The sequence below is a fragment of the Cajanus cajan genome, chromosome 7, assembly GCF_000230855.2.
Source record: "Cajanus cajan strain Asha chromosome 7, NIPB_CcT2T_4, whole genome shotgun sequence".
In the NCBI taxonomy this organism is placed as follows: domain Eukaryota; kingdom Viridiplantae; phylum Streptophyta; class Magnoliopsida; order Fabales; family Fabaceae; genus Cajanus; species Cajanus cajan.
The window spans coordinates 34,067,444-34,095,277 of NC_138523.1; the positions used below are offsets into that span (position 1 = coordinate 34,067,444).

General features: G+C 32.7%; 2 protein-coding genes across 6 annotated transcripts; one reads left to right on the top strand and one right to left on the bottom strand.

Annotated features, from left to right (window-relative positions):
- The first annotated feature begins 3,304 nt into the window (after window positions 1-3,304).
- On the top strand, window positions 3,305-5,476 carry LOC109789326 (zinc finger (C2H2 type) family protein). Its single transcript, XM_020348244.2, has 3 exons — window positions 3,305-3,638; window positions 4,180-4,242; window positions 5,255-5,476. The coding sequence occupies exons 1-3, from the start codon at window positions 3,445-3,447 to the stop codon at window positions 5,355-5,357; spliced, it is 360 nt and encodes a 119-aa protein (XP_020203833.1). The 5' UTR covers window positions 3,305-3,444; the 3' UTR covers window positions 5,358-5,476.
- Window positions 5,477-6,246: 770 nt separating this feature from the next.
- On the bottom strand, window positions 6,247-22,228 carry SAR1 (SUPPRESSOR OF AUXIN RESISTANCE1). 5 transcript variants are annotated; one of them, XM_020348240.3, is made up of 28 exons: window positions 21,938-22,228; window positions 21,729-21,861; window positions 21,362-21,632; window positions 21,011-21,071; window positions 20,723-20,880; window positions 19,326-19,411; window positions 17,536-17,640; window positions 17,350-17,444; window positions 16,637-16,757; window positions 15,863-16,045; window positions 15,580-15,769; window positions 14,837-15,408; window positions 14,098-14,260; window positions 13,542-13,816; window positions 13,236-13,423; window positions 12,690-12,766; window positions 12,254-12,600; window positions 11,644-11,712; window positions 11,272-11,557; window positions 10,659-10,787; window positions 10,408-10,516; window positions 10,233-10,304; window positions 9,895-10,018; window positions 9,031-9,138; window positions 8,575-8,715; window positions 7,203-7,376; window positions 7,005-7,122; window positions 6,247-6,910 (listed from the first exon to the last, which is right to left on the bottom strand). In XM_020348240.3, the coding sequence occupies exons 1-27, from the start codon at window positions 22,120-22,122 to the stop codon at window positions 7,084-7,086; spliced, it is 4,461 nt and encodes a 1,486-aa protein (XP_020203829.2). In that variant the 5' UTR covers window positions 22,123-22,228; the 3' UTR covers window positions 6,247-6,910; window positions 7,005-7,083. The 5 variants fall into 5 exon arrangements, with proteins under 5 accessions (XP_020203829.2, XP_020203828.2, XP_020203827.2 ...); XM_020348239.3 differs by having other exon boundaries at window positions 10,659-10,790; XM_020348238.3 differs by having other exon boundaries at window positions 11,239-11,557.
- Window positions 22,229-27,834: the final 5,606 nt, after the last annotated feature.

A 27,834-nucleotide genomic window follows, 5' to 3' on the forward strand; every position in this document is an offset into this window, starting at 1 on the left:
ATGAAACAGTTATTTTTGGAGGAACCGAAATGGAGCTACTCAATACATGGGGGGATTGAAATGTTTTTCCTTGAGTTATTATGATCATGTGGGCTTTGATCCACACATTGCTAGTTGCGCCGATTATACCGTTATTGGGCCTAGTTCTTACATCCGGTGCATCATTGAACCTAGATTCATGATATATACACCTCCTTTTTTTTTATAAGTATACCTCCTTTTTTTAAAAAAATAATTAAATTTCTAAAATATTTTTTATTTTTTATTTTTTATTTTTTTATTTTTAATTTTACATTCACAATATTTGATTTAGTATTTTTTTTTTACACATCTTCTCTCTTTTTTTCAATTTTTATGTGCACACTCTTACCTTTCTTTCATTCACCTATTTTGATAGCATGTGAAAATTAAAAGAGAAAAAAAATGTATAAAAAAAAAAAGACAAAAGTAGCAAATTAAAAGTTAGAGGTGTAAAATTAAAAATTTTAAAAAAAATTATAATATTTTATAATTTTTTAAAAAAATAAAAAGAAGTGTACTTATATTTAAAAAAAAAAAAAAAGTGTATATATCATGAGCTTGAACCTATCTATAGGGGCCCATGCCTCTAGGACAACGAGTGTCTTGCTTTATTATATGTGACAATAGATTTGTCTTTGGGACAACAAGTTTATTTATTTCTTTTTTTTAAAAAAAACCACATCTCATATATTAATAAAAATTAAAGAAGAGGTTATACAAAGTAAAACAAATTTATTGATGTAGTGTGTGATTTCAGTGTTCATTGTTCAATATTATATTTTATTACTTTTATCAATTGGTGTTCTGTTAGTTTGTAAGATTTACTTCATTGATTATGCTTATGTGATGCATCCTTTGGACTTTTACGTTTTCATCATTACTCACTATTTGTATTTGTCTTGACAAAAATTTAACAAAATAATTGGACAAAAGAAAAAACCATAGTTAATAGAGAACATTTGACCATGACCAAACACTTCATGTGGTCCATGGCACAAGTTAATAACCTTCAAGGGTCAGTTGCATCCAACTGTACAAAAATGATATTGTCCATAACTTGCATGAGGAAGTGCAGAGAATAATCATATAAACCACCTGATCAACACTTAACATTTTTGTGAAATTACAGCCATGATTTTAGTGTAATAAATGTTCATCTTTCACTTTTTTAAGACATTTATTCTTTAATAACTGAAACTTTCATTTATTAATCAATATTCTTATTTATCATTTCTACACTTTCTCTTTTAATTTTATTTGCTAGTAACCATCTTATTAATATGAAGTATTTATTATTGGATAGTTACTTTTTTCCTTTTAATAACTATAACTTTCCTTTTAATAAAGTTATAATTAATGTGTAAACACAAAAGCTTAAATCCAATCAACTTTCTTTTAAATTGTAATTGCAATAATAGGGTATTCACTACTAGAATTTCTCTTATTACATGCGATTTTTCCTGCAAATTTTTATAAAAAATTCGTAGGAAATGTTGTTCCTACAAATTTTATCTGTAGGTAATACCTTCGTGGATAATATATTTTTGCGAATTTTAAAATTCGCAGGAAATTTTCTTGTGAAATTTCTTGTGAAAAAATCGCAAAATTGCAGAAAAGTTTCCTGTGAATTTTTTCACAAGAAATTCTGCAAAAATATTTTTTACGAAAAAAATTAAAGAAATACTATAAATTCTATGTGATACATAATCTTTTAAATTCTAAGATTGTAGATTATAAGCCTAACACTCAACCATACAAATCAACTTGTAAGGTAAGTATTACCCCAACTTATATATTCTTTAATTATTTTATTTTCAATCGACGTGGGACTTGAAGTTTTTTTTAAAATATTAAACTTATAAATTTAATTTTTATTTTATTTTTCTTGCGGATTAAACTTTGCATGAAAATCTGCAAGAAAAGTTACTTGTAAATTTTTTTTACCATTTAGTAAACATTACTTGCGAATTTATTTTTACAAGAAAATCTGCAAGAAATAAAATAAAATTCTTACAATATTTTTCTGTAAATTTTTACCATGAAAAATAATTTCTATAATCATTAAAATTGTAGCAAAATTTGTAAGAAATATTTGTAAATTATTTTTGGCAAATATTTTTTTGCAGGAAAATTTGCAAGAAAATGATACTTTTCTAGAAGTGTTTAAATTGAGTTTATATTTTTTATATTTTATTTTTTATTTAAATAAAATGCACAATAGCACTAGTATATAAAAATATAGATAAAATAAAATATATTAATTGTAACCATAAATAAGTGTTAGAAGTTAAAAGCAAAATTTAGCGTATATAAAATATTGGCCTCAGAAAGAATATTAATAACACATATAATACAAAATTTATTATTTTTAGTTTCACTAATTACAAAAGATAAATAATAATAAAAATCAAACTAGATCAAACCGAGCTGAAAATAAATTTAAATCCGTGTTTTTATTTTTTATTTTTCAATTTTTTAACATAAAATATCAACTTATATTTTCAAATATTTGCACAGGAAATACTTAAAATATTTTTTTGTGTTCTTTATTTTCTATACAAATCTTTAAAACAAAAAATATGAAACAATTTTTTTTTAAGATCTGCAGAAATTATAATAACAATATAATATTTAAACTTAAGATGTCGCGTATATTTGTTCGACCTCACCACAAGATAGAGCGGGTTATAAAACAATTCAGGAACAATATAACAGTTTTATAATTGAAAAATAAAAACAGTTAATAACGCAATTAAACGGGTCATAAATATTCACAGTACAACTAAGGTTCATGGCCTCCTTTTTTCTATAAGTACACCTCCTTTTAAAAAAATAATTAAAATTTTAAAATATTTTTAATTTTTTGTTTTAAATTTTTTAATTTTACATTCACAACATTTAATTTAGTATTTTTTTTTACATATCTTTCCTCCTTTTTTCAATTTTTACATGCACTCCCTTATTTTTCCTTCACCCCACCTATTTTAGTAGTATGTGAAAATTAAAAGAGAAAAAAAAAAAGTGTGTGAATAAGAAGAAGAAAGTAACAAATTGAAAGTTGAAAGTGTAAAATTAAATTTTTTAAAAAAAAATTATAATATTTTATAATTTTTTTTAAAAAGGAGGTGTACTTATAAAAAGAAGGAGATGTATATATCATGAGCCTACAACTAAACTCCTCATCGGAAAAAAAAAACAAAAAAAAAACAAAAAACTCTTTTCATCGAAGATATGGGCCAACCCATTTTAATCCTTTATAGCCACCATGGGTCCATAGGCAAAGACGCCACTTAAAGTCTATCTGTTGTTTAAGCAGAGACATTTGAAGCGCCGTCGTTTCGTGCTTCCTTGCGTTGAAAGGGAAAACCCTAATAGGAAGTGAAATCAGAGCTGAAAAACCCTAACAATTCAGAAAAGCTAAGAATGGGAGGCAAATGTCCGCACCGGCATGTGAAGAAAAGAAGATATTCTCACAAAACCGCGCGCCGTACAAAATTTGAGCTTAAAGGGGACGACATGGTTTATGCGCAGCTTAATAAAACCGATGAAGAAAGACCCCCTTTACCTCTAGATGAAGATTTGCCTGGGATGGGCCAGTACTATTGTCTCCACTGCGAGTAATTTCTTTTTATTCCTATATTTTTCTGCCTTTTTTATCAATGTGTATAAAGTTTGTAAATTTGATGATTCTGTAACATGGGGTTGTAAAGTTTGGGGGTGTGGCTGCAACACTAGAATGGGAAGTGTGGGTGGTAGGAACAGAAGAGAAAAAGGGTTGAAGGGGAATAATATAGGAGAGAGAAAGCAGAGATTTTGTTATTCCGGTTATTTAAGATGAGTTCCTTGATATGCTGCACTTTAGGACCCATTACCTTAATTTTGCCCAATAAGGCTACTTCCTCAGCTAATGTATTTTCTAGTTAGCATCACTAGGGTTTTCTGCTTGCTGTTTCAATTGGGGTAGGTTTTTATCTTTCTCATTGGGGCCTTCTCCGTTTTGGAGCACAATGGGAGAAAAATCATTTGTTCCTTAATTTCATTTTATTATTATTGTTTAGGGTGCTGAAGTATTTGTCTCCAGCTCCTTTTTTCTCTCTCATATTTGGTTGTGTAGGTTTTATTATGTGTTATGAGTTAATATTGTTTTGATTTTTGCAGTCGATACTTCTCCAATGTAGCTGTAAGGGATGAGCACTTTAAGACCAAACGACACAAGAAGCGGTATGCTGCTTTTGCTTGTGCTCCTGTTTTTTAACCCCTTCATTTTGAATCCTATCCTACATTCTTCCCATATTTATATTTATGAAGATTAATTAGGTTTATAGAATTGCTTTTGAGTTTTGAGGCCTACATGTGTTCTTAAGTATCAGCTTTCAGTCGTGTGAACACATAAAGCAATTGGACACTATGAAAGGAGCATATCTTGGTTATTAATAGGGATAATTGAGTGGAGTTGAACATAATACTAGTAAACTCAAACTTGTTTAGATAAAATAGATTGAAATTGAGCCTTAATCGAGATGAAATCTATGCTTCTTCTAGGGTGTGTAACAAAAGGGGAAATCAAGGAGCTGGAAGGCCCAGTATAGATTATGGATGGGAAGTGGTTAATGAAGTCATGCACGTGGTTAACTCTTATTCAGTTTAATGACTTGATTAATTACTTTTCTTAGTCCTAAATATTATTACCTCAGCATGCCCTTTTGTGAATTATTCCCCTTAAAAGGAGTTTTTCCCTGCTAAGTATACACATAAATTCTATTAAGGTTAAATTACTAAGTAGGTCTCTAAACTATTTGGAAACTTTCAAGTAAGTCTCTATACATTTGCACATTTTAACTAAAAAAGGAATGCTATCAGCACACCTTATTTCAAACATTTACTTGGTCAAGTAAGTTAAAAAAATAAAAAAGACAATTTCTGAAGCACATGGTGTCTTCAATATAGGGTGTTGGTGGCACTTTTCTTTGACTAGAATCACTAGATGAATAATTTAGCAAGTTTTCACCCCCAATATGTTGGTATCAGGTTGTTGGGAAATTGAGTGAGAGTTAGGAGAGGAAGAAAGATAACGTTGTAGAAGATCAAACCTATGACGTTAACATCACACACTATAGTCTTAAAGGATTTAAATCATGCCAATTGAACTACAAGCACCGTGGCACATTTTTCTCACTTTATATATATTGGAGTAGTATGATATTTCTTCTGATATCGCAGTTCCTTTGTGCAGTGTGAAACAAATGATGGGTCCTGCACCACATACTCAACTTGATGCCGATTTAGCTGCAGGCATGGGTATGCCAGACAATGGACCAAAGCTGATGTCTATGTAAACTTATTTTTGGTAGTATGTGGGACAATTGTTTTAGGAGCTGGTGTTATAAAATATAGTTCTTGTTATTATATTACAACAAAAGCAATATTATATTTCGAATGCTATATTTTTGTTTAATTTCTCTAATTGTTTAAGATGAAATGTAGGAAAGCAGCATTTTAGCGTGTTAGAATTGGATTTACTGATGATTTTAATAATCGGTCTATTAAATAAGTAGTGTTTGGATATATCAAGTAAAAAGTGATTTTAAGATAAGTTATTTGGTTTGGATAAACCCAAGTAATTAGTTTTTATATAAATTACAAAATTGGTGTAAACTATTTTAATTAATTACTTTGATATTTAAATCGAATGTTGCACAAAAAAGAATAAAATTTTAATTAAAATAATTAACTATTTTTTAATCAATCATCTTCAAAATTGTGTTTATCATAAAAGAAATTATTAAGATTATATTATTATTTTTAAAGTTATTAAACATATATAACTATCAACAAACTATTTTATCAATTAATTTCTAATCTCTTACTGTTGTAAACGGTGCCACGTGCAACTCGTAGATATGAGGAAAACCTGAGTCAATTGTGCTGCAGGAAATGGATGATCCAATGCTAAAATTTGAGCGCGTTTGCTCAATCAATCTCCTCTAGAGTATCCTTGCAATTAGATGTATTGACATGGTAAGAGTTTTAGTATTTTCCCAATACAGATGGTCTTTTATGATAAATTTGATTTTTACACTTCACATCAAAAATCGTATCAACAATGATTTGTAGTTAAAATTAATTTTACACTAATGAACTAATAACACTGCATATATTGCCTATGCACTGATTAAAAGTAACATCTTGGGTTAGGGAATGACATTGATTTTTAAATAGTAACAATTTGACGAGAAATTCAAATTTATATTGAATGAATAATAATCAAATTTACTTTCGAGTTCAAGAAATTGCTATGCTTAGAAGGTCTTACAACTCAGTAAGATGTCAATCACTAATGTTTAACGAATGTCATTACAACCAAGACACATACATCGCCAACAACAAAACCAAAGGGATCTTTTGAACTGGCAATTTAGCAAGTGGGTTGAGACAAATTATGCCAATATAGATTACAAATTATGGACATCAAATCAGATCATGCCGTTCTCTAATTGGATTTGGGTAAACATTTTTTCGCAACTTTCAGTGGGGAAAAAACATAAGATATTCAACCACTAGTCATTCTATACTGAATCTCCTTGTAATCAGTTGGACTACTTTTGCGCAAATCCATACAGAATGATTCTGGATATCACCCATATCAAACAAAAGGTCAGTCATCCTTGTCCGAAATTCCCTGTAGATAAATCATATACAAATTTTACATTGATGTTCATGGACATGGAATTTAAGAACTACATGTCCAATTCCTGCGGTGGCCATCATTCGGTTATTTTTGTTGTTCCTGTTCCTGTTGCAAAGGAAATGGAAATGCCCTCTTCTGCCATGGCTTTTTCATCCCAAAATTTCAACATTCCGTGCCAAGGCCTTTTTACTGGACATTATGCTGTTCAACAGAGAAATCATCACATCAATAAACCATAATTGAGTAACTAAAAGTAAAGGGAAACGATAGTGGTGGTAAAAAACAAAAGACAAACCAGTTAACACAGCAAGTAGTTGACTGCACTGTGAACACACTATTGTCTACAACATCCAGTTGTCAGTATAAGAAAGCAATCAAGATACAGAGATAGCATCATCTGAGTCCACCTTCAACTGAAAAATAAATTGGCAGATATGAACACATGTGCCAAGCAACAGAAAAAATAAAATACAAAAGGAAGACATTAGCCTACCATCTTCAGATGATTCTGTAAGGAACCATGTAACACCTTTTTGAGCTTGTCACAATGATCTACCATGTGACCCATTCTGATTAATTCTTCGAGTCGGTACAGTAGCCTCTCAATAGTTGTGTATGGAAACCAAACAGCAAATGGTCTTTTCCTTCTAATTATATCTGCTGGTCTCTGCAGAACATAATAAATACTATTAAATACGTAATGGACAAACTTCACTACTGTTACATCAAGTGTTACATAAATTTTCCAGTTGCCATCATACTATATCATGAATGTCAATGCTTCACCAAAAAAAAATCATGAATGTCAATGACAAGATAAGAAATTCCAACCCATTTTAATAGGAAATTATCACGAGAAAATCATCACTCCAAACACAGCATAAAGAAGAACAAAGCCTGTACTACCCAATGTCAAAAAGAATAACTCATGCTCCTTAACCCTTGACATCCTCGGTTGCACCTACCTGGTTGGCAATGGCCAGAAAGACAGCCCAAGGCACTCTTGCTCTTAGCCTCACATAGGAGGGATGTATATCCGCAACACCCCATTGCAAACCCATGGCACCCTAGCTCGAACATAGGAGAAGAAAGAATAGTTTGAATGTCCACATTGATAGATCCAAACTTGCCAATGGTCACAAAATTCATGAGGGTAGAATAACTACAGACTCACCCCTCCTGAAACACAACCTTCCCTGATGTCCCATTAACACAAAATAGGAGCCAAAAACCTTCCTCATAAATCTTGAACCCCTTAACAAAACCAAAAATATTAAACCACATCAAAATTTCAGCACTATAGTTGCTCAGAGACTACAAGCCCCAATCAAATTTTTCAGCACCAACATTAACCTCCAAACAGACCATGCACCCATAATCCAACTGTTCAAGCCTCTCACATAAATCACCAATCCAAATGAACTGCTTCCATGTTAACAATACTCAGTTCAGAAATGAAAATCTTCCCCTTCCTATTCCCTCCAAAGTCCCACTCTCAACGTATCTTAATGAACTGTTTCTAATTATTCATTAAGTAACATTTAAACTGTAAAAAATCCTTCAACCTGTACCATGAAGTCCATTAACAAGAACAATTTTCCAGTATAGTGTAAATGTGACAACAAATATCAGACATTGGTAAACAGAAATCTGTAAAATAAATTTCAATTTTAACTAACATTATCAATTTCCATGACAAGACAAAAATATTCCGTTGAGTAAAATATATTACAAAATGGTAGACAAACACAACTCATGTTGAGAAGTCTGGTGTTAAAAATATTTAATTGTCTAGAGATATCATATACCAGCTGAACATACGAAACATATAAAATTGACCGTTAGTAAGAGTAAAAATAATTTACCATTGAGGCAAATGAGTCTATGCACTCAAGCAAAAGAGAAGTAGCTTCTGCATATCGATCATAGGTAACAAAAAGCTGAAATAAAGATGCAGGATTTGATTCCTTGCCAGTCATCCCCCACAACCTTTCCTTTTGGCCCTCCTGTCACAAGTCACAAACAGTATCAGCAATTGTACCACATCCTATATCATAGAAGTCAAGGCTGCTTGATAATAGAAAAAGGCATCCCTTGTATTTTGTATAGCAGATGCATGCAACCAGTCTAGTAATTTATATAGTTTCAGGGGAATTTTATTTAGTTTCACGGGATTCATAGGAAATTTTAGATAGATTCGGAAACAGGAATTATATGATATGTTTTGTAGAAATGCTACCAATACTGATTTTTAAACATGTAGGCACTCTTGCATCAATGAACCCCAATCAGCAACTGTAGTTTTCAGACAAGAAAATTACCTTAAACAATTGAACGAGCCAAAGAGGCAATTCAATCTTAGGATCTGCACGTAGGAGTGTTTCAGCAACAATAATCGGTAATCTACCATGAAAGTCCTTATACTTTTCCTGCATTTTAGGAGCAAATTTAAAGAAAGGGAGCAAATTTAAAGAAAGAGTGAACCAGGGACCCAAAAATGCAAATAAAAGCTACACATGTTGATTTAAATAATCCCACACACAATAAAATGACAAAATTTTATCCCAGTTAAAAGAACTATGAAGAGACTTGTACAAGGCAATGTCTTAGTAGGGGAAAAGTTTCATCTGTAACCACCTACAGAGCTGAATGAAATTCAAATGAATGTCATCCTGCTGACATGGTGGAGTGTAGAAACTGATTCTAATACCACAAGTTTTTAGGGGTTTAAGTTCCTCCCAACTCTTTAAATGTAGGAGTAAAAAATACTAGAATCTCAACTTAAGAGACAAGATGTCCATTATATTATAGGTTCCAGATACAGATCAAAAGAAAGCCAAACGAAAATGACACCATCCTAGCTCCAAGCAAAATATTAATGATTAGAAGAAAAAATATCTTTCTAAATAAATTTCTTTCTCAATAATAATAACAATAACAATAATGTTTGCTGAAAAAACTAACATTCTTTCTAACTTGATACATCAAATCACAATCTACATTTGCACGAAATTTTCCCATCTTTCCCTAACCATCACACAACTGCTAGAAATGCCCATATGTTTAGTGGAATACCCTTCATTCATTGAACATGGCAAAGTGAAAAACCAGTTATGAATAACTGAAGCATAAAAATGTAAAAACGACTAAGGGCCAACACATTATAACTAGCAGAAGATACGTACAAGGTAAAGCTTAAGAGTTGCCCAACAACTATTTCTGTCAGTTGGTGGAATTGTTGGAACTGTAATAGGGGAACCATGAACAACCATATCATGCTTTGCTGATGTCAATAAATGACTGTGTTCCCTGAAATCACAAAAAACATAAATTATACAATTCATAGTGACAGGAGCACTGTAGAGAAAATTTTGAAAGCTATCAAATTACTAAATAACAATAATAAATGCACAAATTTTAAAGCCATCATAATGACTAGTAAGCTAAGTCAGGCATCTTATTTCAACAATTTACAATAAATATAAAGTTCTTTAAAAAGAATGGTAAGGAATAGGTCACATACTCAACCCAAGTGGATTCCACTTTATCAAGACAGCATTTCAATGCAATAGAAGATAAAACTCTTTCCAGTTCCCTAAAGAAGAAACCAAGTCATGTACATAAGTATGACTAGACACAGATATATGTGTGGGTGCGTGTGTGTGTATTTGCAGGCAACTTAGGCACAAGATGTACACCTCTTCAATCCAGAACCCTTGAAAAATTTGAGAAGGACTGTGAAGGCCATATCATAAAAATTGTTCTGGACAAGAAGATCAGCAAAGTCTGATAGAGCTCCATGTTTTCCTTTAAAATGAAAAGGGGGGTAAAAACTTGTTCCAAAATGTATGAAATGAAAAATACAAAGCACACTGAAACTTAATATCATCAGAGTCACCATGGAAGCATCCATATGCTTCACAGACAATTGAAAAGACAAAGGACTTACCAGAAAATGTCCACTTGACATTTACCAGTGACAGCATATACTCTGCTGAAGTTAGAACAAACTCGTTCTCAAGTTTTTCAATATCAATAGAGGACGTCCAGCCTTGAGGCTCCACATCATTATCAGCTGCTGCTGAAAAGTTAAAGAAAATAAAGTGTCACCACCATTCCAAAAAAACAAAATAAAAATTAGTACAATTCTTTTAATGATAAAGAAGAAATTCATCAAAAAAAAAGATGATTATGAACTATAAAGAGTAAGGTAAGATCCTCCTAAACAAAAAAGAAAAAATAAACAAAAGAGAACAACAAAAGTATTAATGAAATTGAAACAAAGCTACTCAATCCTTCAACATATCTGCAAGAGAGACCCTCTTAAAAAGACTATAGAAGTACAATTGTGAAGAACAGAATATCCAATGTATAGAAATATAAAAAAAAATATAAAATAAAATAAAATTCTGCTGCTGCACATTTTATTCTTTTATTGGATAAGTAAAAATGTTGATATAACATCATAATTCATAATGAGATGCTAACTTCTTAACTACCAGCGTAACTTTTGTTGTTGAATTACTTACAAAGTTCATCTGGGGTTCTTTTAGCTTTCTTACTTGGATAATGTTCATTCACGAGAGAACTTCCCTCAGCCAATGAATCAATCCAAGCATATGCAGGATGAACAAGATGCAGTGCATTGACTGCTGCAGAGAGTGCATTCAGCCTCTCTTGCAACATCAAGGAACTTCCTACACTATCTTTCAAAGCTGCTTCAGTTCTCAAACGAGCTGAATACATGTATATGTAGTTTGCTGCTCGCCGCCAGTTATGCCGGTGCAATTGAAATGCATAAAGCAACTTATACAAGTTTGGCTTTGCAGAAATATCTGATCGTTCAGCCTACATATTATTACATGGGAGAAATTAAATATATTGAAGAAAACTTCAAAATTAACAGCACTCAAAATTGTTCAGCTAGGGCATACCTTCCAAGCAAGCTCTTGCTCCACTTTCTCCACTAAACCTATAAGGGGAAGTTTATTACTGCAAAGTATCTGAAAAGAATAAAAAAAATAAAGATGAGGGAGCAATACTAATTAAAATTAGAGAATGGAAACTTAACCAAAAAAATGTGAAAGGAAAAGTATAAAATTCCTGGAGGAAATGATTGAAATGCACTATCCTTTAACACACAAAATGTATTAGATATTACATATAACCCCGCATGTTAAGTGAGGAATAACATCACACTGTTTTTAACTAGAAAAGTACAGGAATCATAACAGATACAGTGGAATAAATTGGAAATATACCAAAATATCATTTGTAGAAAATAATAACTGATATGCAGAGACTTGCATACATTTATGAATTACATCTTTGCAAAATGATGTATCAGGGTTAAGCTTGTATAATTGAATTTAAAAACCCAGTTCAATTGTCACTGATTAATATTATTGTAATCAACCTTTGAAGACAGTAGCAGTAAAGTTTGATATCTATATCATTCTATTTTAAGCATCAACCTTAAGAAAACATTAAGTAGAGATCAATCAACAAAGAAAAGTCAGAAGGGTCTATCATAGTTTGTCCAACCTTTATGGCTCCCTGTTCATAGAGAATGTTTATGAATCGTCTCAAGCAGATGCATTTGCTCTCCTCATCTGGATTTGAAATTATTGCACAATATGCATCATAATATCGACCAAGGTCCAATGCAAATATGAAAACATTTGCCCATAGTCGTCCCTTGATGGTTGTCACTGATTCATTAACTGAGTTGTTCAAGTACTTTTCATCTTTCATATGTAGAGCCTCGTCAACTTGCTCGAGTGCAGCAAGAGCAAATTGGCAAGCACCTTCACTAATGCTATAACGTTCAAATAACTGCATTGCCCATTGATAGTATTGAAGCTTCCATTCAGCAATTGATGTACAACCACCTGCATAAAAACCACAAGTAATAAGCAATTAAAACTCAAGTTTATTTGTTTGTTTAAGATCGTTAGAATTCAGCTACAGAGATACTCACTAAAACCAAGATATGGAATTCCTAAGTCATCAGATAAACTCTGCAGAGCTACAGATGCACCATTTCCTGATGAAGACCTGAATTAAACACCAACAGTTGTGGGTCATACTTCTAAGAACCATAAGCAAATATGCAGAGCTTAAAACACATAAATTTTGTTGCCTTCTTTCTCCCTGACAGTTGATATCACCCTAATCACTTCAATCTACTCCTTCTTTATCTATCATGCATTTTCAATTAGGTTTAATTAAATTATAATTGTGATTCTAAGGTTATTTCTTTTATAAGCATGGGCGTGTGTATGTTTAAATATAATTTTGAACTTAAGATTATATGATTTATGAAATGATCACACAATTTACACAGCCTTCTCCAATCAACATAGTATCTTAAACCTCAATTAAGTGGAAATTAAACAATATAACTTAACTCAGTAATCAAAATACAGGCTTAAAATGAAAAATAAAAGTTGCATTTTTAAATTATGTATGACCACATGATGCAAATAATAATAAAAATAAATATTTCAAAGGTGAGTTGTTATACCTAAAGAAACAGCGAATGGCATCAGAAACTTTTTTATCCTTCTGGGTTCCATGTAATCCACACTGCACCTCTGCAAGTAGGCAACATCCTAGAAGATGATGACGTATGCACCATCCACCATCAGCATCTTGAATACTTTGAGATGTCTTCTCCTTTAGTAAATGTGCTTCCGCAATCGTAAGCAATTGCTATTGAAACATTTGTAAATTGAAATATAAGATATTTTCAGTAAAGATAACTACAGAGTAAGAAAGGAATGGAATAGACCAATATCCCATTCTGGAAGAAAAAAGGCATGTAAATAACCTCAGCAGCACCATACTGGTCATGCTTGAAAAGGATAAATGCAAGATCAATAGAACGACTCAAGAAAGTAGAAGATCCTCCAGCCTGGCCACAAATGATCCAACTGATGAAGTCTCTTGTCCTATTAATAAAGCTCTGCACGTTTGAAAAACGTTCTGAATAGAAGTGGCTATGGTCTAAGGATGAACTTCCAACATTTAGCAAGAAAATAAAAGCCAATGTAAAGTCACATCTGCCAAGCTTATCATTCCATAATCGTTTCCCCATGTTGTTATCTGTATCATGCAGAAAAAGTTTAACACAATATCAGCCGTATGGCTTATACATATTCAATTCAATAAGCCAAACTGTAAATGTTACAAACTCAGTAAAAATGGGGGAAAAAAGTGATTTTAGGGATTGACTGAAGATAAACAGAACAAGGAGAAAGATCGCCCCTCCAAAAGTTTTCCTTTACAACACAGCCACTACCATGTTTTACCCTTTTCTAACAAAGTTGAATCCCACTCCCTACTACTCCCAGCTACAAATTATATAAATACATTACGCAACCTACCTATTTGTAATGACGAAAGTTTAGAATTGAAATCCTCAGTTACAGCTGCTGCAGTTGGTGTGATGGTAAAGAAGATGATGATTAGCCATTCAAAAATAATGTCCTGAAGCATTGGAACTAACTCAAGCTGTACTTTGTTTATATCATCATGTGACAAATGGACCTGCATTTAAAAAAAAATCACAACATATTTAGTAGTGATCGCCACTCAGATTCTCAATGTTATTATTTCATGGGATTGGAAATAAAATAAAATCAATCAACATTAACATGTATTGTTGCCCAGAATTCCTAACCCTCGTCTCTCAACTGAAAGCTTTGGAACTTATTCAAATATGGCAGTAATAGACATAGACATAGACAATATTTAACATGTGATTCATCATATCCATGTAAACAAGAAAATTCCCATCAATATGGGCATGGAAACACAGTGCAAAGGCAGCAAAAAATAAATCAAAGTGACCATAATTGTATTCAATTACTTTAGTGGATTAGTTTGCCAGCAGCTCGAGAATTGACAAAACATTAATCCAAGTTCAAGTACATCAAGCATTGCACTTTGAGATTTTACTATCGAATAAAGGACAACAAAACAAACACAAACAACCTACAAGTGAGGATTTGCAATTTCTATCTGATTTAATTAAACAATTTCAATTAATGATGCTTACTTACAATGAGAAAACCATTACATTTAGGAGCATAAACATGAAAACAAAAATTAGTATAAACTCACCTGACCACTGATGTCCACCAAATAGCTTAAAAATAGAAGAAAGTCCCAGGCAGATTCAAACATAACCTTTGCAATCTGATATGTAGTATGTACTATAACTGAAGAATTTATGTTTGATGACATTTCAGTATCATACTTTTGTATTACTTTCTGCGGAACCAAAAATTTCAGGAAACACTCAATTACATTTAAAATCCTGCCCCATGCAGAAGCCTTTTTGTGCAAACCTTGAAGTGACAAAAACATATCAACAGAAAGTTTCCTCAAACTTTTATGATCTGCTAGCTCCTTCTCCAGAACTACTATATGATCACCAGAAGTAGAAGTTTGAAGCACTGGACTTGACATACAATATCCAGTTTCCAGAATCTTCACAATATAGCAAACGATGTCTTCAGAAGAGACCACTGTTGTAGTTAAAAGTGATTCATAAAATATAGAAGAAGCAGTTTTGCCCAACTGTTGGCTGAAACTTGCAACACATCTGAGCAATTCAATTAGAATTTCACACTCCAGATCATCATCAAATATATCCACGAGGCCTGTGAGCTCACTAACTTCATCTGAAGAGCCTACAATATAGGAACAATAGTCATATTAAGGAAAGCATAAGAAAACAAAGCACTGACTATAGTGAGCTAGCTAACTAACTAAAATCATTTAAGAAAAAGCCAGAATATTTTAATAATATAAGAATCCATTGAGAGAGAACAGAGAGAGAAGTATCCATAATTATTAATTACCTTCTACAATCCGTTCAATATCTTCCAAAGACCGAAAAAGTGAAATGGAATTTTTTCTGATTAAACCAACAGCATCTGAAGAGGAATCAACAAGCAAACCATATAACGCATTGTTCTTGCACCAGTTATGGAAATAGCGGGTGAAAAAACATTTCCAGCAGTGCAATAAAGACACTTTTTCAGATCCAACCTACCACATATCAATCTTGTCAGTTTACCACAATTTGCCCCTCCCAAAATTTAAGAGGGAAAAGAGAGATTAAATAAATAAGACAATGATAACCTCATGTTCTATAAGTGAAAGTATCTCTTTTTTTAGCCCATCAGCAGTTAATGTTTGTAGCTCAGATTCACCCAAATGCCTGCTATACTCAACTAGAGTTGCATACAAAGTAGCATTATGGTGAACCCCAGGAAGAAGCAACCTTCTTAAGAAAACAGAAGATACAAAAGGCAAAATATCATCCTGCAAAATAGAAATAACTGAGAGTCATACTCTTTCTCTTGATAAATTTCTTCTTCAAGTCATATCTTTAAATATATGAGAACTCCCAGCACAGTAAAAATTTACATGCTATTTCATACACAAGCTTTTTAGTCCAACACAGGTAAGTAGTTCAAACCTTCAAATATTTCATCTTCCATGTTTTTTAAAGCTTTAGAAGTCATGAAGGGTAAGTTGCTTCTGGCAACCGTTTACAGATATTGATAAACCCATTTCAGTGTAAATGTCACAAAAGCTATGAAAATAACCACTTAAATTGATACATATAAATATCCTAAACCATGAAGCTTGAGCATGAAATTACTATTTACAGAGTGTTTGGATGCAGACCACCACCTTGTTTTTAGAGTGGGAGTAACCATCTTCATGTAATATCACTAGAAGTAAGCAAGCCCAGTACACATGTATTTGAGTATATACATACACAAATGCAATGCAGCAAATGTGTATAGATGCACTCAACGAACTGTGAAGTACACCTTTTCCGATAATAGCAAAGGAATAAAAAGCCTCCAACACCTTTCAAGATGAAAATTATAAATGAAGTAATACCTTCGAAGATGAAAATATTGAATGTGTGATCCGCAAAATTTCATCTGCAAGATGCTCAGTACTTTGAAATAGTTGATCAGCAACAAATTCTTCCTGTAAAGCATAAGATAATGCTTCTACCCTGACAAAACATGATACAACAATTAAGCAAGAAGAATCACTGGATTTGCATATAGTAGGGTTAAGACCTTTAATCATCATTTTGATATATCACTATATAGATTTAAGAACCTCTGACACCAGTGTAAATTAAAATTAATCTTAGACATTGAATAATGACTTTTTTCATAAAGTCACAATTGACCAAATTAAAAGTGCCCATCATTGTATATTCCTAAATGAGTTTCATATTAGCCCAAAATTGATTTATACCACAATTCAAATGTATTATAATTTATGTATATTTTTTTTTCAAATATAAGTGAGCAACTATTTGATTATAATATCCAAATTTTCAGAAATTTAACTTAAAATAGTAACATGATGGCTACTTGTAAATCAATAGGATTGATGAAATCTGTTTTCAAAAGCAAATTATATGGTCTGAGTTTTTTAAACAACACGGGTTTTTTAAACCAACTGCCTTCTTTCCAATTGAATAGTAAAATGCTAAAACCATTGGAGTTATAATTCCAGGTTTTTTATACTACAACTACTTTGAAATGACAATTAAATGAACAGCCTGCTATTGAACAACTGAAAATGTTGCATACTCGTCAATATTTGTAGAGAACGCGTGTGATACTAATTCATCATCCTTCAGTATCCATATCTTATCCAATGTTAATTTAACATCAAGGCATCGTCCCTGGACAAAATAAAAGCAGTCTTAGTATCTTACATCTGGAGCAGGGGGGAGGAATCACATCCAAATCAAGCTGAATGAAAAAACATATTACCTCCTCCAGGGGAATGTTTTGTGCTGAAGGCTCCGTAGAGAAAACAATTCTGTCCCCAAAATTATATAGGATACTATATAAAGAGATCATCTCCGAGTTTTCATCCTTCACAATTAAGCCTAAAAACTCAGTTACAAAAAGAAAGCAATACAAACATAGCATGCCAAAGCATAACATCAATTGTTAAATCAACTTAACATCTGATGCTCCAACAGATTATACTGTCTTTAATGGACAGTTCATATTTCTCAACAAGTCAAAACAGAAGTAGGTTATTATGAACTGTTCACATTAGATAAACTACAAATTTTCCATTTCAGCAAAAATTTAAAATAAAAGATAGCATATTCAACCCTATCAGGGAGAGAAGGAAAAAAAAAAGGGAGAATGAAAGAACCATACAGTGACAGAAAACAACAGAAATGAAAACACAGCATCAAGTTGAAACAAAGAAGTGCAGATAGGGGAGAATTCCAAAGTTTAGCTCAATTATGTGTTTGATAAGGAAATTTGTGAACTAAATATGCAAACCACAAGCCACAATTTCAAGACATTAGTCAGTTTGAGCTATTGCCAACCCAACTCATTCAACTCGTTAGCTGGCAATTAGCATATAAAAGGGTAAAGGGATAAACTGTTAGAGCTCTCAGGAAACAGAAATAGAAAAACAGTTGCAGTGGTATTGCAATTAACTGAAAGGAAAACAAGTACAATACTCTGGTGGAGATCAACCTCTCAACCACAGAGAGACTATGCCCTCTATGAGAAACTATTTTCTCACTCAAAAGACATAACTCACTGCTACCCCCACCCCCAACCCAATGCACCCTCCCTGAATAACAGACCTAGCACATGTCACACACACCTTCCCTCTCTTCTAACAAATCGCCAACTCACTCCTTTAAGGCCCTTCTTTGGCTGCCTCAGAGTAAACTTTCCACACTCCAGGCCTCTCATTCCTAGCCTCTAATATTTGGCAAGCTCATCCTCTTGGGCCCTAACATAAACCAGTATGCATACACATTGAATTTGGAGTTTTAATATCATTAAAGGAGACGTCCAGGGATATTTTTCACCCTCTATCAAATAAACGCTGATATAATATTTCATATGAATTCTATTTCTATATCATCAAATTTTATTCCCTTTTCACTATTAAATGCTTAAACATAACATCTTAATTGGTTACAAAACACAGTCCCTTCCAAGTCAAATTTAAACAATAATTAGCATTACGAAATTATTACATGACCCATACTTCAAAGTACTATTTTACAGATTCCTCTGACTCCACTAATTGCCAACTTAAAGTATTGGATCACCATTTTTGTTAAATGATGGCACCATGGATGAATGGCGTGGCAGATTTTTTGTCAACTGCCATAGGCTGCAATGGTGTGTTTATAATATATGGCGGGATTTTGGTCTTCCACCATCTGCCATTGATAGCATCATAACACTGGATTACAAGAAACCAAATTGAATTCTTTCATAGGCTTAAAAGTTTGAATAGGACTGTAAAGTTATTATTTTGAACTGTAATGATAAATACACTTAAAACAGGAAATCTTCAATCCTTATATGCATTTTTTAACCCTTAAATTAAGATATATGTCCTCTTTTAACAATTTAAATGAAAAAGTTTATGACATTTATGCTATCATCAAACTTTAAAAACTATGGAAGTTTCTTTCAAGTGTACATGTAAACAGAAAATAAGCTAAATAATCAACATTATATATTTGTATTTAAAAAATGCGTAAGAAATCAGAATGTCTTTAATTGCATACCGATGTGTCTCTGTACAAAATTGCCAAGGGAATTATACTTGAATTGGGATAAGATGGGCCCACCCATAACCTTACAAAGGTAGCACCTAAAGAACAAACAATGAAGTGTGAGAGCAGATCTGTGTTTAAGTAAAAGTAAACAAAAGAACTGTGAGGACATAATATATCAATAAACAAAGAAAAGTAGAGATCAAATGTAATTCCCTTTCAATTGTATTCAATATGCCAGCATATATTCGACAATGTTTAACATTCTGATAGACACAAGAAAATTACACAGACAAACTTAGTAGGTCTATTTAGGCTTAAATATGTTTGAGGTCCTCCCATACATAGAGGTTTTTCTTTTTAATCCCAGCAAAAGTTTTTTATCACTACAATATTCGTTGTCACCTATTTTGATACCCAATGCTAGGAAGCCCAAATACATAGTACTATCAATATTATGGAATTAGAGAATAACGTTATTAGTACAATATGGCCTTCCCTTCAAATTTTCTAAAATTATTTTCTTTAGAACTCCTAAAGGAAGTTACAAAATTGCACCTACCACTTGCCTTTTATCCAAGTTTAATGTCCCATACAAGATATCAAAAGAGGCCATGAAACACTATTTCTTCTATCACCAATAAAGCCTTAAATCCCAGAAGCCTATTTTCACAATAATCAATCTAAATTTGTTGTAAGAAACCCGTTCAACTTCTAGACGCTGAAAGGTCTCCCAGAAGCCATTGGAATAACACCAAAGCCAGCCAGTGGTTGGCCATGAACACCCCAAATTATCTGTAATAACCTAATACCATGAAGTGCATACCATTTCCCTAAATTTCACAAACCTATAAATACAAGCCAAATCATGGAATACTGAAACCTCCATGTAAAACCCACAGGCAAGTTTCCATGTTTATCCCATTCATATAAACATGAACACTGCAGAAATCAAAATTAACAGGCCTCTTCAGTGTTTGTGCAAATAATGGAGCAAGCATAACATGAATATACCAACATGTCGATGTCAAAGTGGAACTAAACTCAGATCCATTAAGCAAAGTCTCATATTTGAGTCTTGCAAGTGAAAAAAAAAATGGTTGGGAAGAAAAACTTTACTAAAAGCAATCAGTCATGTTCCTTGGCAAAACTTAGGATAAATTAATTATTGACAAAGTCGATGAATACTTCACACTAATAATATGGTGATCCAAAAAAAAACAGCATAACATGAATATAAAAAAGAATATAGAAATTAACTGGCGAGTTTCCTTATTTATCCCATTAATATAAACAACATTGCAAAATCAAAATTACCAGTCACTCTTTGATTGTTATGAAGGCCTGTGTGGTAATGGATGAATGTAAACAAGTATAGGATGGAATTAAATTTGAGAGGTAGGCAGTACCTTCCATTGTCATAATGCCCATGTTATAACTAAAGACCCTGCTACCAGATGCAAGATCCCAAATTCGTAATGTCCCATCCAAATGAAGCACAAATACAAACTTTTTGTCATGCAACTCCAAAATTACCAACTCCTGTACAGTACCCACCATTTTCCCCCTAGAAGACACATTAAATGAATGTCTTATAATTCATAACAAAGAGGAAGGTTCAAATCCAAGAAAGAGAGAATAGATTGGAGAATATATCAAACATATTTATTGGCCATTAGAATTTAAGAAGAAAATACCGTGATATTAAACCCCACAAGCGACTGATTCCAGATTCATCCCTCAGCTCACGCACAAAACCTTCAATAATAACCAAATTCATTGATAAAATATATATCAACAAAATGTCAAACAAGAGGAGAACTCCAACACAATCAAAGGCAAACATATGTTGCTATACCGCTGAACTCTTCCCTATTTTTATAATCCACCGTCAAAAGTAAACAACCCTCAAAAACCAGCCTACATCAATCTAAGGGTGCAGTTTGAATACAACCTTAAGTTCCAATTGGACATGTAATACACTATAAAAGCATGCATATACTAGAATAAACATGTGATCAGAGAGAAAATGGCCAAGTTAACCATACCAGGAGCACTAGGGTCGACTACACCAAGTTGAAAACAGAAAACAGAACCATCACTCGTGCCAACAAGAAGACCCCCAACAGTAGCTGTCACAGCCGTTATCGCCGCCGTGTGATTAGGAATATAACCACGCACATTAACCTCCAAAAGCTCATTCACAGGGAAAATGGAAAGAGACGCGTATGCAGAAACATTTCGAATTCTCAAGAAGTAAGCCACGCCAGACACAGTCAACACATAGAGCAAGTAAGGGAACCTAGAAGCACCAGAAATCTGCATCATCGAAAAACACAACCAAATAAGAAAATAAAATTTTAAAAATGAAAGATAAAACACGAGAACTGTAATCAACAGCGGTGAAGAAGTAACCTCGTTTTTGCAAATGAATGCGAAGGGACAAAGCGCGTCCGTGAAGGTGAATCTCAACCCCACGCGCGGGAATTCTTTGGAAGCGGTGAGTTCGAGCAACTCCAGAGTCTGAGGTTGAGCCTTGTGGATTTTCCTGCGGTTAGTGAAACGGTGAGTTTTTGAAACGCGGAAATTGAAATTGGCAAGAGAGAAAGAGAGAGGAAGTGAACCAGATGAGATAAGTAGGAGGATCTCCGATGACGAAGCAGGAGGCGCGGTCGTCGGCGGTGGGAGGGGCGGCGGCGTCGGCGGCGGCAATGTTGGAGGAAGAAGGAACGGAGAGATCGATCCAGCGAACGACGTCGCTTCCGACGACGGGGACTTCTTTTCCGGCTAAGGCCGAACCGGTTCCCATTTCCTTGAAACGGAATGGCAGCAGCTAAGCAAAACCCTAGTGTAGTGAAGCAGGGTTCTGACTTCTGAGACTTGGCGCTAAAATGTGAAAATAAGATAACGTGGAAGAGTTTTTCTTTTCTTTCTTTTTTTCATATTTGAGTCCTCTATATTTAGTTTTTTTTTTTACATTGTTTTTCCTGTTATTATTAGAAGCGTTAAAATCATTTTACTAGCGGTATTAATTAATTCTTCTCACTTGTTTTTTTTTTATATATAAATGACTGTTTTAAAGTTGTGGAGTCATTATTCAATCATGAATGATGCGAGTAACATCTTTTTAAATTATTATTTTACCCGAAAATTTTAATGACTAATTAATTATTGTGATTGTGGTGTTGAAATTATTGTATGTTGTTGTACGCAACTAAAGAAAATCTTGTAATAAGATTTTAGAGTTGTACTAATAGAAGGATAACGGTTTTAGAATTTTAGTTTTGAAAAATGTCTCACTTGATTAAATTTTGTTTTTAAGGAAAGATGTCATGTTAATTAAAACATAATATAAGATATCGCTCTTTAACGAATATTATTATTTGTATATATCATTTTAGATTAGAATATGATATAGGAGAATGTTATTATTATTAATGATTGATATTAGATTATTTATAATATTATTAATTTTTTTATTTGTTGTATGTCAAGTATTTGTTAGTATAAGTCTAATTTATAATATATTTGGAAATTATTGCTGTTTAAGCAAAATATTTTATAGAAAGTCGACAAAAAATTTCATTAATAATTAATTATTTTATTCTTTGGAACAATTCGAAGAATGAATAACATAAATTTTTTCAGGAGGCTTTAATAATAATAAATAGGTTTTATCCAATTTTTAACATATGACAATTGGTTATTTACAAATTAGTGATATTTACTATTTTTTGCCGTTTCTATTTTGGCATTGATATCTATGATGAAGTTCATCTAATGATAAACTTAATTTCAATTATGAGAAATTTTATATCTTCCAAAGTAAAGTAGGTAAATAATCATTTGTTTCATTCAAAAATTAGCACTTGTCAATGAATTTATTGCACAAAATTCATTTAATTTAATATTTTAAAATTTAAACTTTTCCAAATTTATCTCTTCCGATTATGACATCCCCTCACACATGTCAACATTAATGAAGCAAAAGATCTTTGATGAAGTGAAGGCAATTGTCATTATCGTATTCATCCCAAATATTGTACGAGACTTAAGCTCAACATCACCCGACCAAAGAAGTCATTTTTGGGTATGCGATTATTATAAGGTTTGGTATTTTGCTTGAAAATATGTTGGTTTTCCAAGTGAAGAGGAGTTGTCTTGAAAAATTCCCACAATACATCTAAAAGATTATAGATGTGTTTCATATTGAGTGAGGCATTCTCAAATATACTTTGATGGGAGGTGGTGTCTTTGTCATTAGAATAGACATTTTCTAATTACTTAGTTTGTGATGCAACAAGTAAAAGGTTTGTATTTTGCAAAGTTGCATTTGGCTCAAATAAACACTACATGAGTGCATGATCCTTTTTCCTGCATCTTTTTTGTGTGTTTTGCCTTGTATCAAAAGGTGGTCCAATTAGATTTTTTTATGAGATCTTTATTTTGAAGGTTGTATATTTATCTCATATGTAGATGATTTTCTGCTATTTTGTGTTTATTTTCTAGTATATCCTCCACCATGAGAAACAAAGTGCAAAGCTCTCTCGACAATAATTCATTCTTAAGATTATGTGAAGCTCTCTCAACAATAATGACCTTTGATGGATGAGATTTGTTGGTTAGAACATAACTCCAATAATTTCATTATGAGAAAAGATCTTCAACAATGAGATTATATAGGATGACATGTGCATGTGTAATTTTATCATGTGAAATAAATGACATGTTTAGGAAGAAGAAAAATTTAAAAAGATTAAATTAGAAAATGATTTACGGTCAATTATTTAATAATGTAATTAAACTTTGTGTTATTCAACTATACTTTTTTAACTAATATTTTTGGAGGATTTAGCATTTCTCTTGAAATATAGTGCTTTAACATAATCAAATCAAAATGAAATAAATGATGAATTGAATCATACTAGACTTCAATGGGAGTTATTACTCATTTTTGTACTTATTATTTTATTTTCAAATTATTTCTTTAAGTAATAAAAGAAATGAGAATAATGTATAACTAATAAACATCAGACCCCCTTTCTCTCTCTCTCTCTCTCTCTCTCTCTATATATATATATATATATATATATATATATATATATATATATATATATGTGTGTGTGTATATATATATATATATATATATATATGAGGGGGCTTATAAAAACACTAGTGTAACTTTTATTAAGTATTACATTACTCAATAACTTTATATTAAATGTGAATTTTGTAAATTCAACCGTTAGATTGAAAGTTATTTACTCTTAGATCATATATACAAAATTTTATATTAATCTAAGATGATTTGATACTTCATTTTTATAAAACAAAATTGACATAATATATTTATTTCAAAATATACTAAAATATGAACACTTTGATTACCTTTAAGTTGTTGTTCAATTTTAACAAAATTTGATATACACATATAAAGTGATATGAACTTTCAATCTAACGATTGAATTTACAAAGTTCATAATTAATATAAAGTTATTTAGCGGTGTAATACTTAGTAAAAGTTACACCGGTATTATTATAACTTTCCTATATATATATATATATATATATATATATATATATATATATCAAAATTCATGAATTATGAATATCAATCATTTCTGACAATTATTAATCAAAACCAAACCAAACACAATAAAAAATTAAAGCATAAATAGAATAAAAATGGGTGATGACACCCTAATCACAAAGGGGATCATGAGTCTAAGGAGGATTCAACATAGGATAAAATTCTTTGATGAGAATCGTGTTCTTGATCAAGAACACATAAAAGCTCACAAGGTTTTAAGAAATCTCAAATTCCAATTTGCCAAAGGTGTTCCACAAGCTTGGGAATGACCTATATATGCTTTGTCAATAAAAATAGTACTAAGCACTCTAAAAGACTCAAGAAAAGTCAAACACAATTAGTGTGCAAAATAGATTAAAATATAACTAATTATGAATGCAAAATCATTGAGCAAATTTGAATTTGCTAAGTGAAATAAAAAATTGTTAAGCAAATTTAAAACCATTTAGCAAACATGCCAATAAACGAAATTTAGAATTTGAACAACTCAAAAGTTGATTAGCAAAGTTGTCAATTGCCGAGTGATCATGGACATGAAAACAAACCTATGAAATTAATTTGGTTTGACCTAAAAGTTGATGAGTGATTCTAAAATTGCTAAGTAAAATTTAGGACAAATTGACTGCGGAACCTCTTGAAGAATGATTGGCGTTTTATTCAAGCTCCATCTTCCATGTCCCTTCTTCTCTTGAGGCTCTTCATGATGGAGGAGGCCCATGGGCTAAGGGCCCAACTACTAGAGCAATGGCAAGAAGGATGCATGAAGAGTGGGCCCAAGCCTAAGGAAAGCCCACCACTTTATTTTGTTGGGCCTTGAATCAAGCCCAATTAGATTAGGGCTAGTATAGGAGTAGGCCTTAGTGCCATGTATTTCTTTTGGGCCTTGTATTTTCGGCCTAGTAGCATAGGAGTTTCATTTGAAGGTCATTTGAATTTAGGTTAATTAGAGTTACATGTGGAATTACATTAGCATTTAATTAGTAGCACATTTGGTGTGCATTTCGGCCATGTGCAACACATGCACATGGTGTGATCCGAAATGCAACTCAAATGGCTTCCTAATTACATGCCAAATGTGTGCACATGGGAGGGTGACCGGTTGGCACCAAAATTTGAATTTTAGAATTCAAATTTTGGCGCCTAGAGTTAAGATAACCATACCATGGTTTTACTTAACTCTAGGTAAACCCAACTTAAACCCTTAACCTAATTTAGCCTATAAACTTCCTTATGACCGAGTTTTGTAGACACTTTGGACATTATTGAATGAGTATTCTTCTCAAAGAAATCTCTCCTCCGAAGTCATTTTGCTCCTAGCCTCTACCCTCCTTGAGAGCTTCTCCTTGTAGAGCTAGGACACCTTACCTTCTTAGAACTTAGCTTTTATGCAAGCCTAGGTCACCTTGCTCCTTTGAGGCGTCTCTAGTCCTTGAAGAATCATCTAAGGAATCCGAGAAGGAGTGAAGAATCCATGTGCATCCAAGTGGAAGCACATCACTTCACGTCAAGGAGGAATGCAATAGGTTCAAGCTTCAAAGCTTGAAGATGCAACTAAGAGAGGTTCGGTTTCTCCTTGAAGGTGAGAAACTTGAGGAATCAAGCACAAATAAGGAATTCCTTTGTGGAGTTCCTAAGCAGAAAGAAAATTTTGCATGGATTATGACTCTTGAGGGAGAGAGAATTTTCAGAAAATTTATTCTCATAAATGTCAAAAGTGTTTACAATGGAGAGGTTTAGGAATTTATAGAAGTAGGTAGCTTAGGGTGCAAGCTAAGCTTAACCATGGTTCAAGAGAATCATGGTTTGGTTGCTTGACCGACCACCCTAGTTTATGAGGCTTGTGGAGCAAGCTTCTACCTTAGCTTGCTTGGGAAGCAAGCTAAGTTAGAAGCTTGTAGCACAAGCTTCCTAAGGCTTCAAGTGAAGAGAAGCAATTCTGGCCAAACAAAGAGCTCAGGGCCTTAGCTAGTTTTGCTCACTTTAATTATTTCAAAAATTGTTAATTTGGTTTAGTTAGGTTCATCCAAAAATGGTGAGATCTAGCTAAATCAAATCCTTGAAAAATATGGAGCAAAACAAGTCCAATATGTAAAATTTTGCCCAGGCCCAATTCTGACCCAATTTCTAATCACACTTTCAAGCCTTGTTATTTGCCACCCCACTTCTACTACTGAAAAAGTAAAAATGAATGACCTTTAATACAGGGTCAAATGGTGTCAAAGTCTCCAAAGAACCTACCCTAAAAATAATATACAATGTTTTATAAAAGGAAAACAAAGTGCCTCACGAATACAAAGGCAAAAAGTGACCAATACAATGAAAACTATGTACAAGTTGTATACAAAAGAACTATGCCTTCTCTTCATGATAGGGTGGTCCAAATGAAGAGAACCATGGGCTTAGAAAGCCCATTGGTCTTCAAGCTGTCCAATCCCTCCTGTATGCTTCTGGCCATAGCTCTAGTAATTGGGCCCTTGGCCCATGGTCCATCATCCCCTCCCTCTTGAGAAGGATTTTTCCTCAAATCTGTAGGTTCGACCTCCTCATCATCATAACCTGCAAAGGGAATAAGATAACTAACATTAAAAGTGTTGCTTACTCCATAATCACTAGGGAGATCTAACCTATAGGCATTATCATTGATCCTTTGTAGGACTTGAAAAGGACCATCTCTTCTTGGATTGAGTTTAGACTTCCTTTGAGAAGGAAACCTTTCCTTTCTCAAATGAAGCCAAACTCAATCTCCTTCCTTAAATATGAGGTCTTTTTTGCCCTTACTTCTTTCTAAAGCAGTTCTCTCATTTTTCTGTTGTATATGAATTTTAACCTTTTCATGTAATTTCCGTATAAAATCAGCCCTAGATACCCCTTCTTTATGAAAATAGTGAGAAGAATCAAACAAGGGTATTAGGTCCAAAGGAGTGAGAGGGT